Source organism: Eucalyptus grandis, chromosome 9 (genome assembly GCF_016545825.1).
Source record: "Eucalyptus grandis isolate ANBG69807.140 chromosome 9, ASM1654582v1, whole genome shotgun sequence".
Classification (NCBI taxonomy): Eukaryota; Viridiplantae; Streptophyta; class Magnoliopsida; order Myrtales; family Myrtaceae; genus Eucalyptus; species Eucalyptus grandis.
This window is the reverse complement of record NC_052620.1, coordinates 15,263,991-15,285,529: the sequence shown is the minus strand read 5'-3', so window position 1 is coordinate 15,285,529 and position 21,539 is coordinate 15,263,991. Positions and strand designations below refer to the sequence as shown.

The window sequence follows — 21,539 nt, the reverse complement described above, 5'->3', positions numbered from 1 at the left end:
GCTGGGAATTACAAACCCACTAAGACCCCCAGAAGAACAAGCACGTGACTTCTATATATTCAAATAATAGCATCAGACAGGAGAGACTTGACACAATGTCCACAGTTCAGTGCAAGAAGAGTAAGAATTACCCTGCATCAATTATTCATTATCTATTACCATAATATAGTATAAGTGCTGATAGCAGAACAGTAAGAAAAATTAAAATTGATGAAGGTTTCATAGAACATTATGTCAATTTGACTGGAACACAACATCAGACACATTTACATGATGAACAGAAAACACACTTCTTGAAAGATGAGATGAGACTTTTATGGTTATTCCTTATGTACATACCGGGAAAACATTGGGAAGAGATGCCATAAGTATTGAAGAGACCAATGATTGACACTTAGAAAAGAGAAAATCCGATCTGCTTCTACATCATGTTTTCCTGCGACATGTCTCCCTCAAACGACTGTAAAGCATGAACCAATATTGACAAGCATTTCTCCTGATAAAGTTTTTCTGAAGAAATCTCCTCCAGTGCATTGCACAATACTTGCTGAACTTCATCATCGTGAATCTGCTTTTATGCATGATAAATTTATAAGGTTTAGTTCGTGGGTTAGATTTACAGTTAAGAGCTTTCGGTCAGGAATTGTTATTGATAAAATATATAGGGTGGTAGGTGATATGTACATACAAGAGACTTGCTTTCGAGGAGCGAAAAATCACTATAAGGTTCAAAAAATGCCACCAAAACTTCAACAAACCATTTCTTTCAAAAATTTCCTGCAATTAAACCAATGAGCGGCTGCATCAAACAATAGGCAAAGCACCAGCAGCCTTTAAGGCAGAACGCAGAACATATGACTGATAGCTAATTCCAAAGCGCTCCTATACTTAAAGCATTGTTTTGCTACCAGAGAAAACTCCATCTCTTACTTTCTCTGCATTATACACAAACAAATTATAGACTTAACGGAGCTTCACTACAAGGAAGTCAATGAAACAAAATAATGTAAATTTCCAAGGTAATGAAGGAAGTGGTCTTTGTTAGGGAAATCCCTTATGATGTTTTGAAGATGACAAAATAAATCAAAGGCTACTAACATGTTTGATGGTTGAGTAATAGACCATGCAGATGTTAGAACATGTAGATGATATTATCAAAGTCAGAAGACGGCCAGAAGACTGAACGTAACATATGTCCAAAGTATATTTTGAAGATTTCCAGACTTCTGTGTCAAAGTCTGAAGATTGCCAGACTCAAGACTCAAAGTCTAAAGACTGCCAGACTTTAGTGTCAAAGTCTGTTCTACATCAGAAGTCTGCTCACTCTGACTAATTCCAAACTGAACGTGAATGATGAACTAGAAGACAGACTCTATGCTGAAGCTGAACTAGGTATAGACCTTAAAGCTAAATCTGTTCAGAAGCAGATATGTTCAAACCTAGACTGTAAAGTCTACAGACTCAGATTGTAAAGTCTATTGCTCTCAGACTTTACATCCAAAATTCGACAGAACGTAACTCAAGCCCAATCATATAACGGCTAGTGATCTGGTTTGGATTCCACATCAAGATTGATTTGATTGACTCAATCTATTTGATTGACAATTGGATGTTGAAGACAAGATCTTTCTATACGAAGAAGCTTTACTTATGGAAACCAAGATTCCGTTTGTATGGGCGATCGGAATCATTTTGGGATTCTACCTTTGTCACTCAACGGCTACCAAATCTTCTAGATACAGAGCTGTCCAATGGGTATATTGGAAGACGATTCTCCGGGATGCTGTCCAACGGCTAGTTTGGAAGTGGAGGAGTATTTAAGGAGATGAAGGACCGATGAGCAAATAAGAGACGGAGCGTAGAATTTATAATTCCAAAGTCTGAGCGATCTTTACTTGTCTCTTGAGAGCTTAAACATTTATGATCGTGAGAGAAATACCAAAAGAGTGACTTAGTGAGATAGTGTGATCTACTACTAAGTGTTTGCACTCAAAGTTGTAATCTCTTGTTGATTGCATAGTGGAATCCAGCCAAGAAGGCTGTTAGCGTGGGAGAGTGGGCGTAGGCTTGGATTAAGCCGAACCACTATAATTTATGTGTTCTTATTCTCTTCCTTAACTCATTTGTTTGAAGTTTATTTTATTCCGCATATATTTGCCAAAATTTATTTTAAACACCTATTCACCCCTCTAGGTGTTCATACTAGCACTCTCAAATGGTATCAGAACATGTGTACTCACTTTGTTTGAAGTGTTTTACTTCAGAGTTAAAGATCCATGACTAGTATGTTAGCTCCAGGACTTATGGAAGGGCAAAGCAACACAAGGCCACCATATTTTGATGGAAATGAATACGACGCGTGGAAGAACAAAATGAAAGCATTCCTAAGATCCAGAGATCTCTTGCAATGGGATGTTGTGGAAAGAGGAATCAACCCCATATCTGCGTCCACATCAAATAAGAATGGCAAAGACAAAGAAACCGAACTCCCCGCTCCTATGTCTCGGATGGAGATGTCCAAAAGAGAAGCTCTTGATGTGAAAGCAATTTATTCTTTATATTGCGCTTTGTCTCCTGCTGAATATAACAGAATCTCTTCATGTGAAACAGCAAAAGAAGTTTGGGATAAACTTCATGTTACATATGAAGGGACCGATCGTGTAAAAGAAACAAAAGTAAACTTCCTGCTCGGTAAATATGAATCCTTCAAGATGAAGCAAGGAGAATCGATTGGAGATATGTTTAGCCGTTTTATAGAAATTGTAAATGGTTTAGCATATCAAGGTCAGCAAATTTCTGCCCCAATGAAGGTCAACAAACTCTTGCGAGGTCTCTCAAAAGATTGGAACCATGTCAAGACCTCAATCCGGGAAACTCAAAGGATTATGCCACTCTCCGTTGATGAATTGATCGACACTCTTCAATCCTATGAAGTGGAACAACTCAATGATGAAGATCCCAGAAGGTAAGAAGTCCATCGCTTTAATATCTAATGCTGTTTTTGATGAAACAGACTCAGAAAATGACATGGACGACGAAGAACTTGCTTTTATGATCGAGAAATTCAAAAGCTGAGTAGAAAAGGAAGGAAGTTTAGTGAAAGAAGACAATACAAGCAGAATGGCCAGAAAAGAACAATGAAGGAAGATGATGAGCAAGGAAATTTATGCTTGATGGCACATTCAGAATCCGAGTCGACTCGCACACGTACAGAATCGAGTCCGACTCGGATTACGACTCAGAATCCGGTGAGGAAATCGAGGTAAGCCATTCAAAAATTCCTCTCAAAGTTTCAAAGTATATAAATGAGCTTTGTTCAAATCTCAAATCTTCTCTTAAAAGGATTTTCGAACTTAAAAAGGAGAATTCTCAGCTTAGGCAAAAAGATCTTTCTCAAAAAGAAAATTTTGAAATTTTGCAAAAAGATTTTCTACAAATAAAAGAAAATCGAGATTTGCTTGTTAAAGAAAATGATTCTTTGAAGAAAGAATTTTCAAATATTTCGACAAGATTTTCAAATGGATCAAAAACATTAGAGCATATTCTTTCTAAACAAGTTCCTTACTATAATAAGTCAGGACTTGGTTTCAATAAGGAAAATAATTCTTTAATTGATTTTCCTAAAGTAAAAGAGAGACTTAGACAAAGACCTTCAAAGACATTTTACAAAAATCATTTTCAAAAAGTGTTTGTAAAACCTGTTGATGGAAATAACGTCAAATGTTCAAATTGTGGAGATTCAAAACACTTTGAGAAAGATTGTCCTAAAGTCTGGAGACCTATCAAGAAAAATTGGATAAAAGCAGCATATTCTACTAACTCTCATGGACCCAAGAAAAAATGGGTACCAAAGAAAAGATGAGTTATTTTTGCAGGATATAAAGAAGAAAGAAGAAAGAGGATTTGGTAAGGAATTTTTTTTATTCTCAATTTGATTTGGGCAATAATTCTCATTATACTTGATGTTCGATATATCCTTGGTTGATTGAGATTTTGTAATGATCATATTTTGCTTTATGGAAGAAAGAATCGTATGATTTGTTTTTGAGTTGAGATTTGATTTAGTACGTGTGATTATTTGAGATAATTCAGATTATTTTGTTTAATTTTATACTCTCAGATTTAATCATATTTTGCAAAGTGAAAATCTGTTTTACGTGATGATGCAAGATATTCTTAGATACTCAAGGATTTTATTCTCTCTGATTTTATCGTATTATGACTAAGTGAGAATTTATTTTTCAAGATATTATTGTGCATAATATTCTTTCTTTGAATACTTTGTTACGATGAATTAAGAACGAATATTTGATTATGGAGATTTTCTATTTTACTCTAACATCAAGGAAGGATCCAAATTAATGGATACCATAAAGGGAAATGAGTTGATTGCAGGAAATTCTTTAAGGGATGAATGATCGCAAATCTATGAAAATCATGGTGCAATCAGAAAATATCTCCTGCGACAATTGGTAATGATTTTTTTTAATCAATGGTATATTGCAAATATATACCTTGGGTAAGAGAATATTTTTATTATCCTGCCTTGCAAATCTCTACGTGCATTTATTATGATTTTGGATGATTGTTTATAACTTTTGTCATAAATATAAGATATTGCAATTTTAGTACGTGACAGAAATATCTATTTTCCTTTTGCAAAATGCATATCTGAAATTTATGCTCAAGGAAATCTCTTTGATCTCGAAAGATATTACTGCATATTCATGGATATTCTTGCTATATTCTTATAAGATTTATTCTATCTAGCAAGTTTGATCCGCAAATCAAATGAAGATATTACGTGACATTTTTGCAAAGATTATTATCTGTTATATAAGAATTTGCAGGTCACAAAAAGAATCTTTCATATGGATTTTGGAAAACTGATCAGAAAACCATGAAGATTTTATTCTATCTTCTGGAGGTTCAAAGATTCCATTCCTTATGCAAAATTTTGCAAATTGTTGAGGAAATCCCTTATGTGTCGTACGGAAGGTTGAATAGTTCTAAATTTTAATATCTGATAATTTTATATATGCTATTCAATTTATTTATTTGGAGAAAGGGTATTATATATCACGTGGATATTATTACAGCTTATTTGTGCAAAAAGTTTGTTAAGTTGATGCAGGTTGAATTCGAGACGAGCTTGATTGAAGAAAATAAAATTTTACCTCGAATTTCAAAATGCAAGTGATCGTTGCGGATGTTGTTGCTACAAAAGAAATACTGGAAAAATATTATGTTCAATGTGCACAAGCAACAATTGTTTCTATTTGCAAATGTTGTCATGATCACAGGGGGAGAAAGCAAATCCAAAAGAAAAGGAAAAGAATCGTGATCATCTCAAAAAGGCAACAAATTGAGGGGGAGCATTGACAAATTATGGAAAAATCTTTTTGGATTGATCGTGATCTTATTATGAATAGAAGGAAAGGTAAATGTATCATAATTTGTTCTAAAAAATCCGGTTAGTGCATTTTTTATTATCTTTTGTCATTAACAAATCTCTTATTGATATTATCATTTTATTATGACAAAAAGGGTACGTGAATTTCATGATGCATCCGTGATTTTTATTGGATATTTGCCGATATGATCGAAGTGAGCTATATTGCATATCTTCAATATTCGATTTACTTTGTAAAAGCTGATTTTTAGAAATTATGCAAGACATATTTGTTATCATTCTCTACGTGAATCCATTATTATCGCTTTTTGATTATGACAAAAGGGGAGAAGATATGAATATGCATATGTGTTGATTGGTTGATATTATCTATGGCATAATATTAAGCTGTGATTATTTTTCTATATATTGTTATGCTCAATTTATTTGCTATATTATGATATCCTTTGATTTAAATTAATATTTTTAAAAGTGTGTTTACAAATCTGCATATTCAGAGATTGTTTTGTCATCATCAAAAAGGGGGAGATTGTTAGGGAAATCCCTTATGATGTTTTGAAGATGACAAAATAAATCAAAGGCTACTAACATGTTTGATGGTTGAGTAATAGACCATGCAGATGTTAGAACATATAGAGGATATTATCAAAGTCAGAAAACGGCCAGAAGACTGAACGTAACATATGTCCAAAGTATATTTTGAAGATTTCTAGACTTCTGTGTCAAAGTCTGAAGATTGCCAGACTCAAGACTCAAAGTCTAAAGACTGCCAGACTTTAGTGTCAAAGTCTGTTCTACATCAGAAGTCTGCTCACTCTGACTAATTCCAAACTGAACGTGAATGATGAACCAGAAGACAGACTCTATGTTGAAGCTGAACTAGGTATAGACCTTAAAGCTAAATCTGTTCAGAAGCAGATATGTTCAGACCCAGATTGTAAAGTCTGAGACTCAGATTGTAAAGTCTATTGCTCTCGAGACTTTACATCCAAAAGTCGACAGTAACGTAACTCAAGCCCAATCATATAACGGCTAGTGATCTGGTTTGGATTCCACATCAAGATTGATTTGATTGACTCAATCTATTTGATTGACAATTGGATGTTGAAGACAAGATCTTTATATACGAAGAAGCTTTACTTATGGAAACCAAGATTCCGTTTGTATGGGCGATCGGAATCATTTTGGGATTCTACCTTTGTCACTCAACGGCTACCAAATCTTCTAGATACAGAGCTGTCCAATGGGTATATTGGAAGACGATTCTCCGGGATGCTGTCCAACGGCTAGTTTGGAAGTGGAGGAGTATTTAAGGAGATGAAGGACCGATGAACAAATAAGAGACGGAGCGTAAAATTTATAATTCCAAAGTCTGAGCGATCTTCACTTGTCTCTCGAGAGCTTAAACGTTTATGATCGTGAGAGAAATACCAAAAGAGTGACTTAGTGAGATAGTGTGATCTACTACTAAGTGTTTGTACTCAAAGTTGTAATCTCTTGTTGATTGCATAGTGGAATCCAGCCAAAAACGCTGTTAGCGTGGGAGAGTGGGCGTAGGCTTGGATTAAGCCGAACCACTATAATTTCTGTGTTCTTATTCTCTTCCTTAACTCCTTTGTTTGAAGTTTATTTTATTCCGCATATATTTGCCAAGATTTATCTTAAACACCTATTCACCCCCCCTCTAGGTGTTCATACTAGCACTCTCAGTCTTTCTATCAGCTTCAGTTTCCACATACCATTCATGAATTCTTGCTCTGTTTAGTAAACAAGAAGGAAAGAAAAATGGAAGGAACATTACAAATTCCCTCCTCTCCTCCTCACAAGAGTTTTGAGATTTACCCCACATTCCTCACCCACCCCTCATTTTCCTTTCCCTCTCTTCCTTCCCAAACAAAGCATAAATGGTGGAGCTGTGAAGTCAATTCATTAAGTTGAATTAAAAGGTAAGTTTTTGCATTGATTAATTGGAATCGGAAGCAGTTTGAGCCTACTCTTGAAATTTTAGGAGTGCTTGATGATCTTTTAGGAAGTCCTGCTGTGATGCCGCCACATGACAAAACAGTAGCCATTAGCAGTTACCCCAAAAGGGCATAATTCCTCTCCTTTAGGTGAGCTACTTCGTTCCTCTCCATCCTTCCAACTTTCGTTTTTGTCTGTTAGAAAACTGCACTTTCTACACCCTATTCGCCGGTCAAGGAGCCCTATTCTATGGAACTAACCCAATATTATGTGCACCACTCTCCTCTTGTTACGTCTGTTCTTTTGTTTACCTCGCAAAACGGGAGCTAAAAAACACAGAAGCCACCGCAGAACCTGCAGATATCTCAAGTGACCAGACGAATCCATCAGCAAACACAATCAGACGATCGATCAACCTCATCTAGACAGACAAGTTCCTCAATAACTAGAACGGAGGTATACCTCGAGCGCGCGGAGGAAGTGGTCCCGGACGAGAGACAGGAGCACAGGTAGCGGGCGTGGGCGGCGAGGTCGGCGCCGGCGGAGAGGTCACCAGAGCCGGAGAGGAGGGAGTCCACGGCGGAGCAGAAGCCGGCGTAGCCACGGAGGATCTCGTCGACGGCGGCGTCGCCGAGGGCGTCCAGGATTCCTAGGTCGGCCGCCGCCGGTACCGGCTCTGGCTCGGCCATCGGCGAGAGCGGCGCGGAGTGAATTCCTTGTTTTGCCGCCACTCGCATGCAGATTGAAAATTACGGAATCGTAGGAGAACGAGGGAGCGCGTGTAGCGTGAAGGGTGTGTAGGGTGACGTAAGCGAAGAAATGCTCACTCGTCAGCATTCCAATTTTCGAGGAATAAGTGCAAATTTTTGAAATTTTAGTACAATTGTAATAAATACAATTAGGACCTACATGATAACATTTATATTTCTTGATTTTTTTATTTTTTTTTTTTAGAATTGAAAAATATAAATCCGTTTAGTAACGTCAACTAATTTTTCTACTTCCCAAAATAGAAAAATAGCTAAGAAATATATTTGGAACAAAAAAATGAGAAGTAAAAAAAAAAAATAACTTCTTGTGAACAATTTTTAGTCATTTTTCTTTCTTCTTCCTCCTTGTCATCCACCGCTCCCAGCCACTTGCTATCGCTTGACTCCGCCGATCACTTGCCGCCGCCAATTGACACTAGAGGAGGAGTAATAAGAAGAAGAGAGAGAGAAAAAGGAAATTTTTTTAAAAAATTATAAATCAATTAAAATAAATTTTACATTAGAAAAGAAATTATGGATCATACCAAATACATTCATATTCTTTTTTTTTTTCCGAAAATAGAAATTTTGTATAGTTATCAAACGCATTCTTTTACTTAAAAATTATTTCAGAAATAGAAATTAAAAAAATTAACTATCTCTAAAAATAAATTATTCATCAACACAAAAATATTACCAAACGGCCCTTTAAGTTCTTAAAATTTATGAAATTAGTGCAATAATGTCTTTGTATTAATTCTATCTAATTTAGCTAATGGAAAATGAAAATGCCAATGTAGTTTTTTTATTTATTATTTTCTCTTTTTTATATGACATGAAGATGATTAAAAAATGAAAAATAAGGTTAAAACAACACTATTTTAATCAAAATATGATTTTGTTTATATTTTAAATGTTATTTAAATTAAGCTAAAAAATAAAATAAATTTAGAAAAATAAAAAAGGTGGCGGGAAGCCAAATGGCGATGGTTGTTGGGGCCTTGCTCCCACTGCCCCACCATCTCCCCGGTGATGGTGAGGGATAGCTGACTAGTGCTTGAAAAAGCCCTACAATCACTTGCCCAAGTCTAGGATATGGTTGCCGGCCCTCACCTAGATCTAGTTAGTCGCCAGAAAGCCCTTGACTAGATATGGTGAGGACTAAAGGCATTATTTAACTTTTACATTGCTTATTTTGGTAATAACAAGTAAAAAATATACTCTTTATGCTAGTAATACGTTTGACAAGGATTACAATAATATTTAACATCTTATATTAGGAACAAAATATAATCATAACCATTACAGAGTGTAATCTTTGAAAGTAAAATCTAAATATTGAATGACTTTTTGTGCCTCCCCTTCAAGAGGGCCGTGAAACAAATGAAAATCAACCTTTTTTTCTTAAAAATATTTTTATCAAAAACATTTTCCCAATCAACAAATTTTCTACATAATAAATACATCGTTTTAATTCTCCTGAGCCCCACAAACGGTTCGGTTCGGTTTGGTTTTTTTGAAAATCGAACCGAATGTAACTACTAGAAAAATCTTTCGAATCAACCAAACGAATTGAACCAAATATGAACCGACCGGAATTTTGGTTCGGGTTCGGTTCCGATTTTTCAGTTTTCAACTTTTGGTTTTTGGTTTTTTTTTTTTTTTTAGATATGTTGCGAAGTCCTAAAACTTATCCGGAAAGTGCAATTAAGTCCTAAAACTTATAAAAGTTCAATCAAGTCCTAAAACTTGTCAAGTTTGTTCAATTGAGTCCTAAAATTAATATTGTTAGCATTTTCCGTTAAAAACGCTGACGTGTCATTTTAAAATATTTTTTTATTTTCCACGTGGATTTTTTAATGATTTTTTTATTCATTTAAAAATATTTAAAAACAAAAAATTAGATTTATTCATTTTATCTTATTTTTATCAAAAATTAAAATAAAAGTTATAAAAGTTATTTTTAAAATTGTTTTAAAAAAAATTAGCGCTCTCCACCGCCGCCGCCTCCGCCCATCGCCGGAGGGGCCGAGCGACGGTTGTCGACCCTGGGCGGGGGTGGCCGGCCTCGCCGGCCCGGGCAAGGGCCGGCGCGTCACCCGCCCGGGCAAGGCTCGCCGGATCTGGCGAGCCTCGCCAGCCCCAAGTGAGGGCCCACGAGGCCTCGCCCGGGCGGTCACCGGCCCCCATGAGGGGGCGAGGGCCGGCCACCCGCCGGGGCCCGGCAACCGTCGCCGGCCCCTCTGGCGGTGGGCGGCGGCGGAAGTCCACCGGTGCCCTTTTTTTTTTTGAACAATTTTTTTTTTTTTAAATAAATTTAGATTTTCCTTTTTAGTTTTTAATCTAATTTTTAAAGATTTTTAATAAAAAATAATTTTAAAAAGCCATTTGAAAAATTAAAAAAAAAAATCATTTAAAATATGATGTCAGTCTTAACGTCGCAATTTAGTTAACTTTCTTGATCAGATTAATTTTAGTGACTAATGAATCAACTTGACGAGTTTTAGGATTTAATTGAATTTTTGTAAGTTTTGGGACCACCGCACTTTCCTGACAAATTTTAGGACTTCTGCCGAACATATCCTTTTTTTTTTTTTCATCTCCATTGCAACTCTCCCGAACCTTCCTCTCTCTCCTTCCATCTCCATCTCGATCCCGACCCGTCTTTGCATGGCAGTGGGATTCCTGGCGGGCCAGACCGGCTACCCCTGCCGGACCTACGCCTTCTACCGAGGCGCCCTCGCCCCGAACTACCCCGACCTCGCCTCCATCGGCGACCTCTTCGGCGTCAGCCGCCTCATGATCGCCAAACCCAGCAACATCTCCACCTCCGCCTCCGCCCTGTCCGCCCCCCTCGTCGCCGACCAGCCCCTGTTCGTCCCCCTGACCTGCTCCTGTAACCCCACCAACAGCACCAACAACATCTCCAGCGCCAACACCAACTACACCATCCGCTCCGGCGACAACTTCTACCTCGTCTCCACCCAACCCTTCGAGAACCTCACCTCCTACCAGTCGGTCAAGGTCGTGAACCCCTCCCTGGTCCCCACGAGCCTAACCATCGGGGACGACGTGGTGTTCCCCATCTTCTGCAAGTGCCCGAACACAACCCAAGTGGCGGGCGGGGTCAATTACCTGGTCTCGTATGTGCTCCAGCCCAGCGACAACCTCTCAAGCGTCGCGTCGAGATTCGGGGTCTCAGAACAGAGCATCGTGGACATCAATGGCAACAACACCAAACCCACCGAGACCCTCTTCGTGCCTGTCTCCAAGCTCCCGAATCTGACCCAACCCAACGTCTCCGCCGCCGACGTCGCCCCTCCGGCCGCGAGGGAGGAGAGGACAGGGGTCATCGTGGGGCTGGCCATCGGGGTCGGACTCCTCGGGGCGTCCTTGATTCTGGGGATCGGGCTCTTGGTTCACAGGGAGAGATCGAGCCAATAAAAAAAACTGAAATCTTTTATCGGTTTGTGGTTGGGTTCGGTTAACCGATAAAAATCGAACCAATTAAAAAATATCTATTTTTAATGAGAACCGAACCGAAATTTTTTTGGTTCGGTTCGGTTTTTGGTTCAGTTCCTAACACCCCTAACAATCACAGATGATTCGGGAGAAAGTGTCCATTCGATCATTTCATCATTCAGTCCTCATAACCAAAGAAAGAAATGCAATCAAGGGCCATCGCACAGGCGCCAATGCATGGGTGTTTTGTATCCCTTGAGCCAAGATAGATTGCACTTTGTATAGACATCGCTTGGGATACCCTAAAGCGCTCGTGGCATCATTCCGATCAATACCGTGAAAGCCGAATCATTTCTTCAAATAGCAGCATCGGCGGAGATGGGATTCAAATGATAGCGAAGGCCATCTAATTCAAAACAGTTCCTTTACCAAATACTAATAATTCTATCCAGTTTCATTCTTAAATCCAATCCTATCATAGCACATGCTTCCATATATAACAGAGTGGTGTAAGCTTGACTATGACAAACAGATCTTCAAAGAGAACCTTTTCTCTCTTATTGAAAATGAATGGCAATGTCGTTATGACGTGAGGCTCCAAAGGCAAGCCAATAACTTTTCACTTTGTACCACGTCAAACTCTAGAAGCCACCTCCTCCCATTCTGTACTTGAGCTTCAGCTGCTTTCTCTTCTTTCATCTTCTCAATTATTTTGCGAATTTCGGGATTATGGAAACAATCCCAAACGTACTTTCTCTCTTCTGCTTGTATCTCTTTGATAGCACTTGGGTAAGGATTAGGAGGAGGCCTCTTGCCTTGGAGCTTCGCAATCTGCTTCAGCTGAACATATGCCCGCTTCTTTGCCTTCTTCTCTAGTCAGTATTCCATCTAAAAGTCCAGCAGTGATGCCGTCATTTAAGGATCAATAGCAAGCGAAATGCAAGATGAATAATTGAATAAACAAAGGAAGGAAGATCAAATTATCTACTGTGAGGGCAGACTGTAATCCAAGAAGGCAACAACTTACATCTGCTATGGCCATAGCCTCTTCCTCACTAACTCTGGTTTCCTTCAACTCAAGGACTCAATGACCGAAAACACGCGCTGGAGGGGGGTCGAAACCACATATCCTATTTCAACAGAAGGTCTCAAAGAAGTTAATGCTTTTACAGAATTAAATGTGAATAAACCATGTGCCTCAACAGCCATAAGAAACAGACATATGAAGCAGTTGTTAGAAAGTGGTGCAATGCCATAGTGCTTTATTTAGTCACATGCGATTTTAAAATCCTTTATATCATGGTCCTCATTTAGAGTTAAGACAGATATTAATTTACTTTTCTTTGAATATGACTGAATAGACAATTTAGCCAAAAAACCATGCTATTTACAGAGTAAATTACATGGAGAGACTCGTGAAGGCTCCTCAAGCTCAGAGGCGCAACATGAAGTCGTTATGTCTGGTTAGCTCAATGACAGGCAATATGTTCTTGTAGCTGAAAATACGTGAGCTATCATTTATGTTGTGCAATATATTCTTGTAGCGGGAAACATGTGAGCTATCAATTTAGTTGTTAAAGTGCAAGTAGCACTGTAAAGCATTAACAAGATGAAAAAACGTAGTCCGAATCAAATTACAGCCACAACAGGTCTCACAGCAGTAGCAGACATATCAACCAAACTGTTCTATAAGTATGTTGTACTGAATGGACAATTTATCAAAGAAACCATACAGTTGTGGAGTAAATCACATGGAAAGACACGAGAATAAGGCTCCTCAAGCTCAGTAGCACAACATGAAGCCTTGATGTCTGATTAGCTCAATGATAGGCAAGATGTATTTGTAGCCAGAAATATGTGAGCTATGAGTTAAGTTGTCATTAAGGTGTGAGTAGAACCCAAAATCTTAAAGCATTGACAAGATGAACAAAGTAGTCTGAGTCCAATTACAGACATTATAAGGTCTCACAGCTGTGGCAGACATATCATCCTACTGACTGGACTTGGCTACATTGATGCTTTAATGCCAATGCATTTTGTTATGTCAAAACAACATTAGAAAAGTAACCAATTTTAGGCTATTGCTAGAACAACCGATTCCATTCCTCAAAATCTTTCAGCAACTTTAGTCGTGTCCATAAAAGTGAAAATGATCTCTCAAGACTATCTATATAAAAACATGTATACACAAGAATAGCACATGGAAGGAAGAAGGATGATCACAGAAAGCAAGGACCGCCATCACAAACGACACGCGTTTACCATTCCAAGGCTCAATACACAATCTTATCATTCACCAAGCTCATGAAAGCAGGCCTAAAGTACTCAGTCGATTGGCTCTCTCTTAGACATGGCCAGTGCTACTTTCATCACATCCACAACATAACAAAGATAGAAATGGAAAAGGAAATGTCATACTTTAGCAACGAATTCAGAAAGCAGAATAAAAGCTATGGCAAAATACATAAAATAAGGAAAGAGATTTACTTGATCGCATCCTCATGTTTTGAGTCCGGATATTTCTGGAAAAACTTTTTAACGTAAACATCCTCCAGGGAGAGTGATCTTCTTGATTTCATTGGCACGAGGGAAAACTGCAGGTGGTGCCCTGCATAATGCTATAATCACCAAATAAGCAATGCCATTGGATTCTAAGGCACTCGACAGGTTCAAAAAAACTCATAAATGTCTATGACTACTGCACAAAAAATCATTCGTTAGCCAATGCTTTTGCAGTGGCCCAACAATGAGAAAGAGTATTGAACAGTACAAGTGGGCTCCTCATGGTACCATCGCATTCCTAAACCAGGTTTTCCAAACTTCTCGACAGAAATTCTTGCAAAATCAAGCTACACCAGTTGACAAAGCGGCAAAACAGGGATCCCCACCACGACATCGCCCTTCTACTACACTGCCAAACAAGAACCTCCCACCATACCCGCCAGCGTAGCTAATCTCAATCCTAAGAAACAAAACGCAGAATCATCAATGAAACAGCAAAGCGCATCGAGTTCCAAAACATTCCCACCACCCTCATCCAATCAATGGTGGCAAAGATTGAAACTTTCACAGAACAAGCAAGTACCTTCTACTCCAGCATCAAGTAGGCCATTACAGCACTATGAAAAGCACACGGTAAAGGGGCAAAAAAGAGATAAAATTGACTGACTGCTGCATGGCCTTGAGCCAAACAGGCTCCGCCTTGGCCAATCCCTTGACGAGCTTCGTCGTTCTGATGAGCAGATCTCCCTTCATGAACGACATCCTCTCGCCCTTCCGACCTTCTCTCCTGCTGCTGGACTCGGCTTCGACCTGACGGAACCGAACCGGCGATGCGGTGAAGCACTAAACCAGAATTGCTCGCGAACATCGAATGAAGAGCGAAAAATCAACCAGACCTCACCGGCGGTGCCGAATCTGCGACGCCGGAGAGAGAGAGAGAGAGAGAGAGATGCCGCCGCCTGCGGTGTCGCCGCCGTCGCCGCCGCCGTCCGGAACTGAGCAATAGCTCGCCGCTGGTGATGGCGTCGGGAGGATGAAGCAAATGTAAAACCCCGAATTTTCAGCGTCGTCTCGATTCCTATAGCTTGGAATTTAACAAGCGCGTTATATTTTCTTTTCGAAATCTGAAAATTAAAATCATCTTAAAAATTGCAAATATTTAAATAAGATCATCTATCAATAGATACGTTACAGTGGAAATATATTGTTTTTGGGGGGCCAAATATAAATTATTTTGTTCACATTTCCTTGAACTTTTCCAAAGTCTCAAGTGAGCTCTCTCCAGAATGCTCTTTTTGGCACAATTTATCATAACATTAATGTTAACACGATCTGACGTATCGATGTTATGTCAGTCATTAAACGGACACATTCGTGGTAACATGATTTATTTTTTTTTTTTTTTTTACATCGACTTGATTAAATTAAGTTAGAGAAAAAACTCGAAAACCCTCACATGATTTAACATATTTAGTTATAATTACAAAATTATTGGTTGAATATTTGATTTTCTGAGGTCATAACGAAAGATTTGATATTTGACTCGATAGATCTGTTTAGTTTAGAATTTTGAAAAGTTAAGATGTATCGTATAACTTAGCAAATGGCCAATGGTATATAATATCAAATTGATATTTCTGTGAAGGGTTGCCAATTTTATATTCGGTAATACTTTTTAGTATCTTTATAAATTATTGAAATTTTCAATTGTCATTCCACACGCTCGCAAAAAGAATCTCGTAAATATATAAATTGGAAAAAGAAATTAGAAAAGATTAATATTGGATTATTTTAAGATAAGATTAAATCAATTTACCAAATGAAGAATATTTAATTTTCAATTAATAATCTGTAAAAAATTATTATTATAAGGCAAAATTCCAAATAAGTGTTTAAAGTACTCTCAATTTTTCAAATAAGGGTTCAAAGTGAATATTATTTCAAAAAATGGCTTAAAATATTTATATCAATCTCAAAAAATAATTTAAAGTAGTTATACTATTTGAAATAAGAGCCTAGGGCTCACCAGCCAACAAAATATTCTATCAAATCAGAGATATCTTCGTATGAGCACAAATTCAATTAGATTAAAAATTAAAAATTAAAACTTAAAAGAAAGGAGAACACGACGAGGGAACACCCCCTCGCTTGTGGCTTCTTGCCCCATCGGTGACGATGAAGGCCGACAAGGGTGGCAACGAAGGCTCCTAGGTGAGGGCTAGTGACCCTTGCCAATCATAGTAGGTCCTCGCTAGAAGTGGGAGAAGGTGGCAACCCTTTCCTAAATTTAGGCAAGGGTCGCTCCTCCTCATGTAGGCTTGGCGCCTTGACTCGGTCGACCTTTGCTGCCTCCCGCTAGCAATGGGGAATTTTTGTGTTTTCTTTTTCTTTTTAAGTTTTTTTTTTTTAATGGAAAGAAAAACAGAAAAAGAAAGAAAAAGGAAAAATTTAAAATTTAAAAGATGAAATTGCCCTCCATAAGCGATGAGTTCGGGCCTTTTTTGGATATTGATATGAGTACTTCCAATTCTTATTTGAAACAAAATATATTTCAAGATTTCTAGGGGTGATCCTGTAATATATACGTAATTGGAGATTGTTAAACCTGTTTTTTTTTTTTTTTTTTTTTTAATGAAGCGAACTCTTTGAAAGTCTGATCGGAATTACATGTTACAAAAAGAGGCTCTTTAAGTCATATCAATTTCGTGCCAAAAAAAAAGTCATATCAATTCATCAAATTATTGGTGTGAGGATTAATGGTGTCCCTTGTAGGTAATCCATGTTGCAAAATCGGATTCTCGACCACCAAACAACGATCTGCCTCTTGACATCCAGAGATTGAGGTGCCGTGCAATGTATAACGCACTTCGTTTCTCTCCCCCAATTGAGATCCTGGCAAAGGTGGGTATTGATGTATAACGCACTTCGTTTCGCTTTTTTGTTCTTTTGGAAGTTTTGATCTTCATGGATACCGATAAGTCTAATGTGCCGTAGAAAGTGATTAATAATTCGGGACGAAACTACATTAGAAAGCAGCATATGAGATCAACGAATAGTTATTTTGATCAGGTCAATAACGAGGCTGGATAAGCAGCCCTAGATAAATATGAGCTGTAGATCCTGTTTTATTCTTATGTTAGATTAATGCATTTAAGAGGTCTCCTACGGGGCTTCCTGTTAAAATAGGTACTGAGCATGTATGACGGTGAAACCACAGAAGCTGATGGAGTGGCTAAGGAGTCATTAGGGGTGAGCAGCGGTTTAGGGTTGACCCTGGACCGACCCTGGACCGGTCCAACCCTGCCGGTCCTGGTCCGGTTCCCAAGGGGACTGGGTCGGTCCTGGTCTTGAAATTCGGGACCAACACTTTGTGCGGGTTGGTCCTCGGCCCTAAGAGTTTTGGGTCGGTCCAACCTGGACCAACCTGTATATTATATTATTTATAATTCTTTTATATATTCAAACCTAAGTAAAATTTATGTTATATTATATTATAAATAATTATTTTATATATTCAAACCTAAGTAAAATGATGTTAAAGTTGTTGACTCCCCATGCTCATAGTCATGGACAGACGGCATCCAATTCCAAAAGGCGTGAAGTTTACGCCGTGAAGGTCTTCACGGACTCCTCCTCCATAGTCTAGACTCCAGTACATTCTTCACCGTGAGGACCAAGGACTCCTCATAGTCATGGACTTGCGACGTCCAAAATGGCGCGAAGTTTATGCCGTAAATCTCCTCACGGCTTTCTTCCTAAAGTACGTTCTCTTCCATTTTGTCTTCTTTGTTCTTCAATTTGCCAAAATCAAAAGTAGCAACATCCCGCTCGCCTCTGGTTGCCCGCGCTGCTCACCTTTGACTATGCGCGCTGCTCGTGCCGCTCGCCACTCACCACTCGCCCTTTGCTGTCGTCGCTGGCCTCGCTAAACGCTCGCCACTCACCACTCGCCGCTAGTCTCGCTCAACGCTCGCCGCTTGCCGCTGGCCTCACTAAACGCTTGCCGCTTGCCAGTTGACGCTCACCCCACTCAACACTTGACGCTTGCACTTGCCACTCGCGTCGGTCGCCTCACTTATTGCCGAGTAAATCAAAAGGAAAAAAGAAGAAGCCCTAATTAGAAACCCTAATGCTCGGCTTGCCCTTGCTTTCCAAACACAACTTGACTAGTGATATCTATTTTGTGCTTCATTTGAGATCTTGTATTGGTATTTATAGTTTAGTTGTACAATGCCGCATTATCGATGGATGTGTAATTTGAATTTGTAGGTTTACTTTTTTAGGGAGTATAAAAAACAAGACGAAATAAATTATTGATCGGTCCTGGGTTGACCCTGGAACCGGACCGACCCAAACCGAACCCATTGGGTCGGTCCGGTCCTTGGTCCCAGGCTCAGTAGGGTCGGTCCTCGGTCCTAAAAATTGAGGACCGTGTATGCGGGTTGGTCCTAGGGTTAGGGGGTGGCTCGGACCAACCCGGACCATGCTCACCCCTAGGAGTCATGATGGACGATATGTTGCTCTTCGTCTTAGATATGAGAAAAACATGCTGTCTTTTACGGGCTGTACTTACGGCCTGACTGAAGCAGAATCAAAAGAGCTGACGATAATGAGGTGAGAGTTTCACAAGCTCTCAAATACTTGTCTCTCTAGTACAGTTACATACACGTGAGATATCAATACGGTGAATGCCTGTGTTGCTAATGGCTTTCCACCTCATCCATCCCAATGAGTGAATTGTTCCCAGCTTTGCATTTTAGCATCCTTATATGCTTCAATTTGTTTGTACAGGGAGAACACTAATCATTGGAAGGTAAAAAAGATTAATTCCACAGAACAGAGATTAGGAGGGAATTGCCCTTTGACCCCCAAAGAGGTGGGGATTTTCCTCCGAGCTCTCGGTTATCCTTCATCAACATTAATCTATATTGCTTTTGGAGAAATTTATGGTGGTAATTCTCGCTTGTCCACGCTCTCATCGCGCTTCCGTAATCGTGTTTTCAAGGTTTGAAATGATTATGCTACCTTTTCATATTCACAAATTAGTCGCTAGTGAACTTCTATTTAACCAAAAAAAAAAATTGGTGAACTTATAGTTATAACAATCCGTTTATTACATACAAAAGCGAACTGGTTCTGTTTCTATGGCAGGAAACTCTTGCCACGAAGGAAGAATTGGAAGGGTTCACTAACCATGCATCTCAGAGTGCTGCCATTGACTATATTATCTCGGTGGAGAGCGATGTGTTTGTTTCTTCTTATTCTCGTAACATGGGAAAAGCTGTTGAAGGGCATCGAAGGTTCTTAGGCCACCGCAGGACAATCACCCCAGACAGGTATAATCCTGTCAAGAAGACAGCTTACTGAAAAGTCGCTATCTTACTTTTCTGTAAGATGATTCGGTAGCTTTGGAACCAACATAAACAGGTTCACAATGTATAACGTACAGAAAGTATAAAAAATGGCCAATAGTGGGAGGTGTAAATTTTATTCGAAATCAGGCACCTCTGTGATTTGATTAATTGCAAAGAGTCCACTATTTGTTTCAACTTTTCGAGTATCGTATCTTGGAATCCCTGGTTTTAAACTCCAATTTGCAGAACTGCTATGATTTTAAATATGCACATCATATGCAGGAAAGGACTGGTTGAAGTTTTTGATAGACTGGAATCAGGAGACCTGAGAGAAGGTTCCTCACTATCAGAATTTGCGCGGCAGATGCACGATAACAGGTAGCTTAATATTATGCAATCACAATGTGTCTTATAAGTTCCTGTGCCGTGGAGAGATATTCCGTGTCCGATAGAATTCAAGTACATTCTTTTACTTGACATATAATCACCGTGAAACCATACTAATGTGAATTAATGAAATTTGTAAGAAACTTAAAATGACCAATCTCTAAAAATAACAGATCTGCTAGTAAATCAGTACTCCCCAATTCATTTTTCACTGATGATATGGTTAATCTCTCTCTATGGGTGTGTGTGTCCCTTCTTGAAATGTGCTTAATCATCTTATCATAAAAACAGACAAGGAGCTCCCAGGAAAAGAAAAGGCCCATTGCCAGGACTTAAAGGCAAAGCACGTTCCCGGACTGAGGAATCCTTTTACGAAAATCCGTATCCTGAGTGCATATGTGGTCCAAAGAGTCATTCTAAAACGATGTAATTGTCTCAGCATGCAAGCAAATGAATGGCACCACACAGGCCAATACCAAGCGAAAGCCTAAAATGCCTTTGATGGGCTGACCTGCTTTGCTCTTGTACACTTAAGGTGGGAAAAACGGCACCGTCTAGCGTTTCCAACTTTGGTCATTGCCTGATTGTTCTTTTCATAGAAAAAGGTAAGAAAGATTATTTATTTATTCTTTTTCCTCTTTTACATATGTCTATCGGTTCCGATGTCACAATCTTTTGCCAATTATGGCGGTAGGCTTATCCAGTCGTAGAACGGTGACAGCTGGAAGGTTTACTTGATTTAGCTAGAGGAAGATTTTTGGATTTTACCCAGATCTGGCTGAGTTTGTCTTCTTGTCTATGATCATGCACATGCTTCTTTAGGCAAAGCTTGCACGTTGCCGAAACCGGGCCTCCTTCTGGTGTCGAATATATTCTTTCCTCGATATGTATAGTACTGCCAAGATTCTCAGTGACCCTCAATGTCCGATTCCTTCTAATCTGTGCGAGTGCTTTGTGCAAAATCTATGACATTACCAAATTGGAACCTCATGGCTTGATGGGGTCACAGCTCTCATTAAATACCCACGCCAAGCGAGTCACATTTTTGCCGTTGGTTGATGTGACCTCTCCTTCCTATTCAGATTTGCAGTTTCATTCTTAGATCAGTTATTTTACCGCTTTTTTTATTATTATCATTTACTATTTTTCTCTTCTATAGCTTTATATCCATTTTTTTTAATTAATCCCCATTTATATTCATTCTTTTTTTTTTAAACGCCACTCGTTTGCTTAAGTAGAACCTTACTTTATTCCATTAACTTTCCCTTTATGACTCAATTTCCCACTTACAGAAATGGTCCCAATCCTTGTCCTGTTAAAAGGGAGATGCTTAGGATGCCCATGGTAACGCTTTTATTATGGGGAACAGTTTTTTTTTTTCAAAAATAATTTTTTTTTTCTATTTCTACTCTGGGAAACAATTTCTGAGTAAAATAATGTATTTAGTAAATATACAAATTTGCAAGGAGGTGGTATTAGTTGGCAGCCACGATTATCTCTCTGATCTGTCTAAGGATGTGGACACTTACTCCGGCAACAAGTGGAATGGTTGGATAGTCATTCTCGAGCTAAAGTACTTCAATAATCCCTGGTCAATCATTTTCTTAATTGTTGCTTTCATTTTGCTTATGCTTACTTTGACACGGACCTTGTACGGAGTTTTTGGCTACTACATGCCAGGCTCTTGATTTCTCATAGAGCGAAGATTAT

At 38.8% G+C, this 21,539-nt stretch overlaps 1 protein-coding gene and 2 pseudogenes across 1 annotated transcript; 2 read left to right on the top strand and 1 right to left on the bottom strand.

Annotated features, from left to right (window-relative positions):
- The first annotated feature begins 10,794 nt into the window (after nt 1-10,794).
- LOC120288415 (serine/threonine receptor-like kinase NFP) lies at nt 10,795-11,568 on the top strand. The gene has a single exon (XM_039302386.1). It carries the CDS (start codon nt 10,795-10,797, stop codon nt 11,566-11,568), a length of 774 nt encoding a protein of 257 aa, XP_039158320.1.
- Nucleotides 11,569-11,993: 425 nt separating this feature from the next.
- On the bottom strand, nt 11,994-15,161 carry LOC104428707 (annotated as a pseudogene).
- A 1,288-nt stretch (nt 15,162-16,449) lies between these two features.
- On the top strand, nt 16,450-20,402 carry LOC104428716 (annotated as a pseudogene).
- Nucleotides 20,403-21,539: the final 1,137 nt, after the last annotated feature.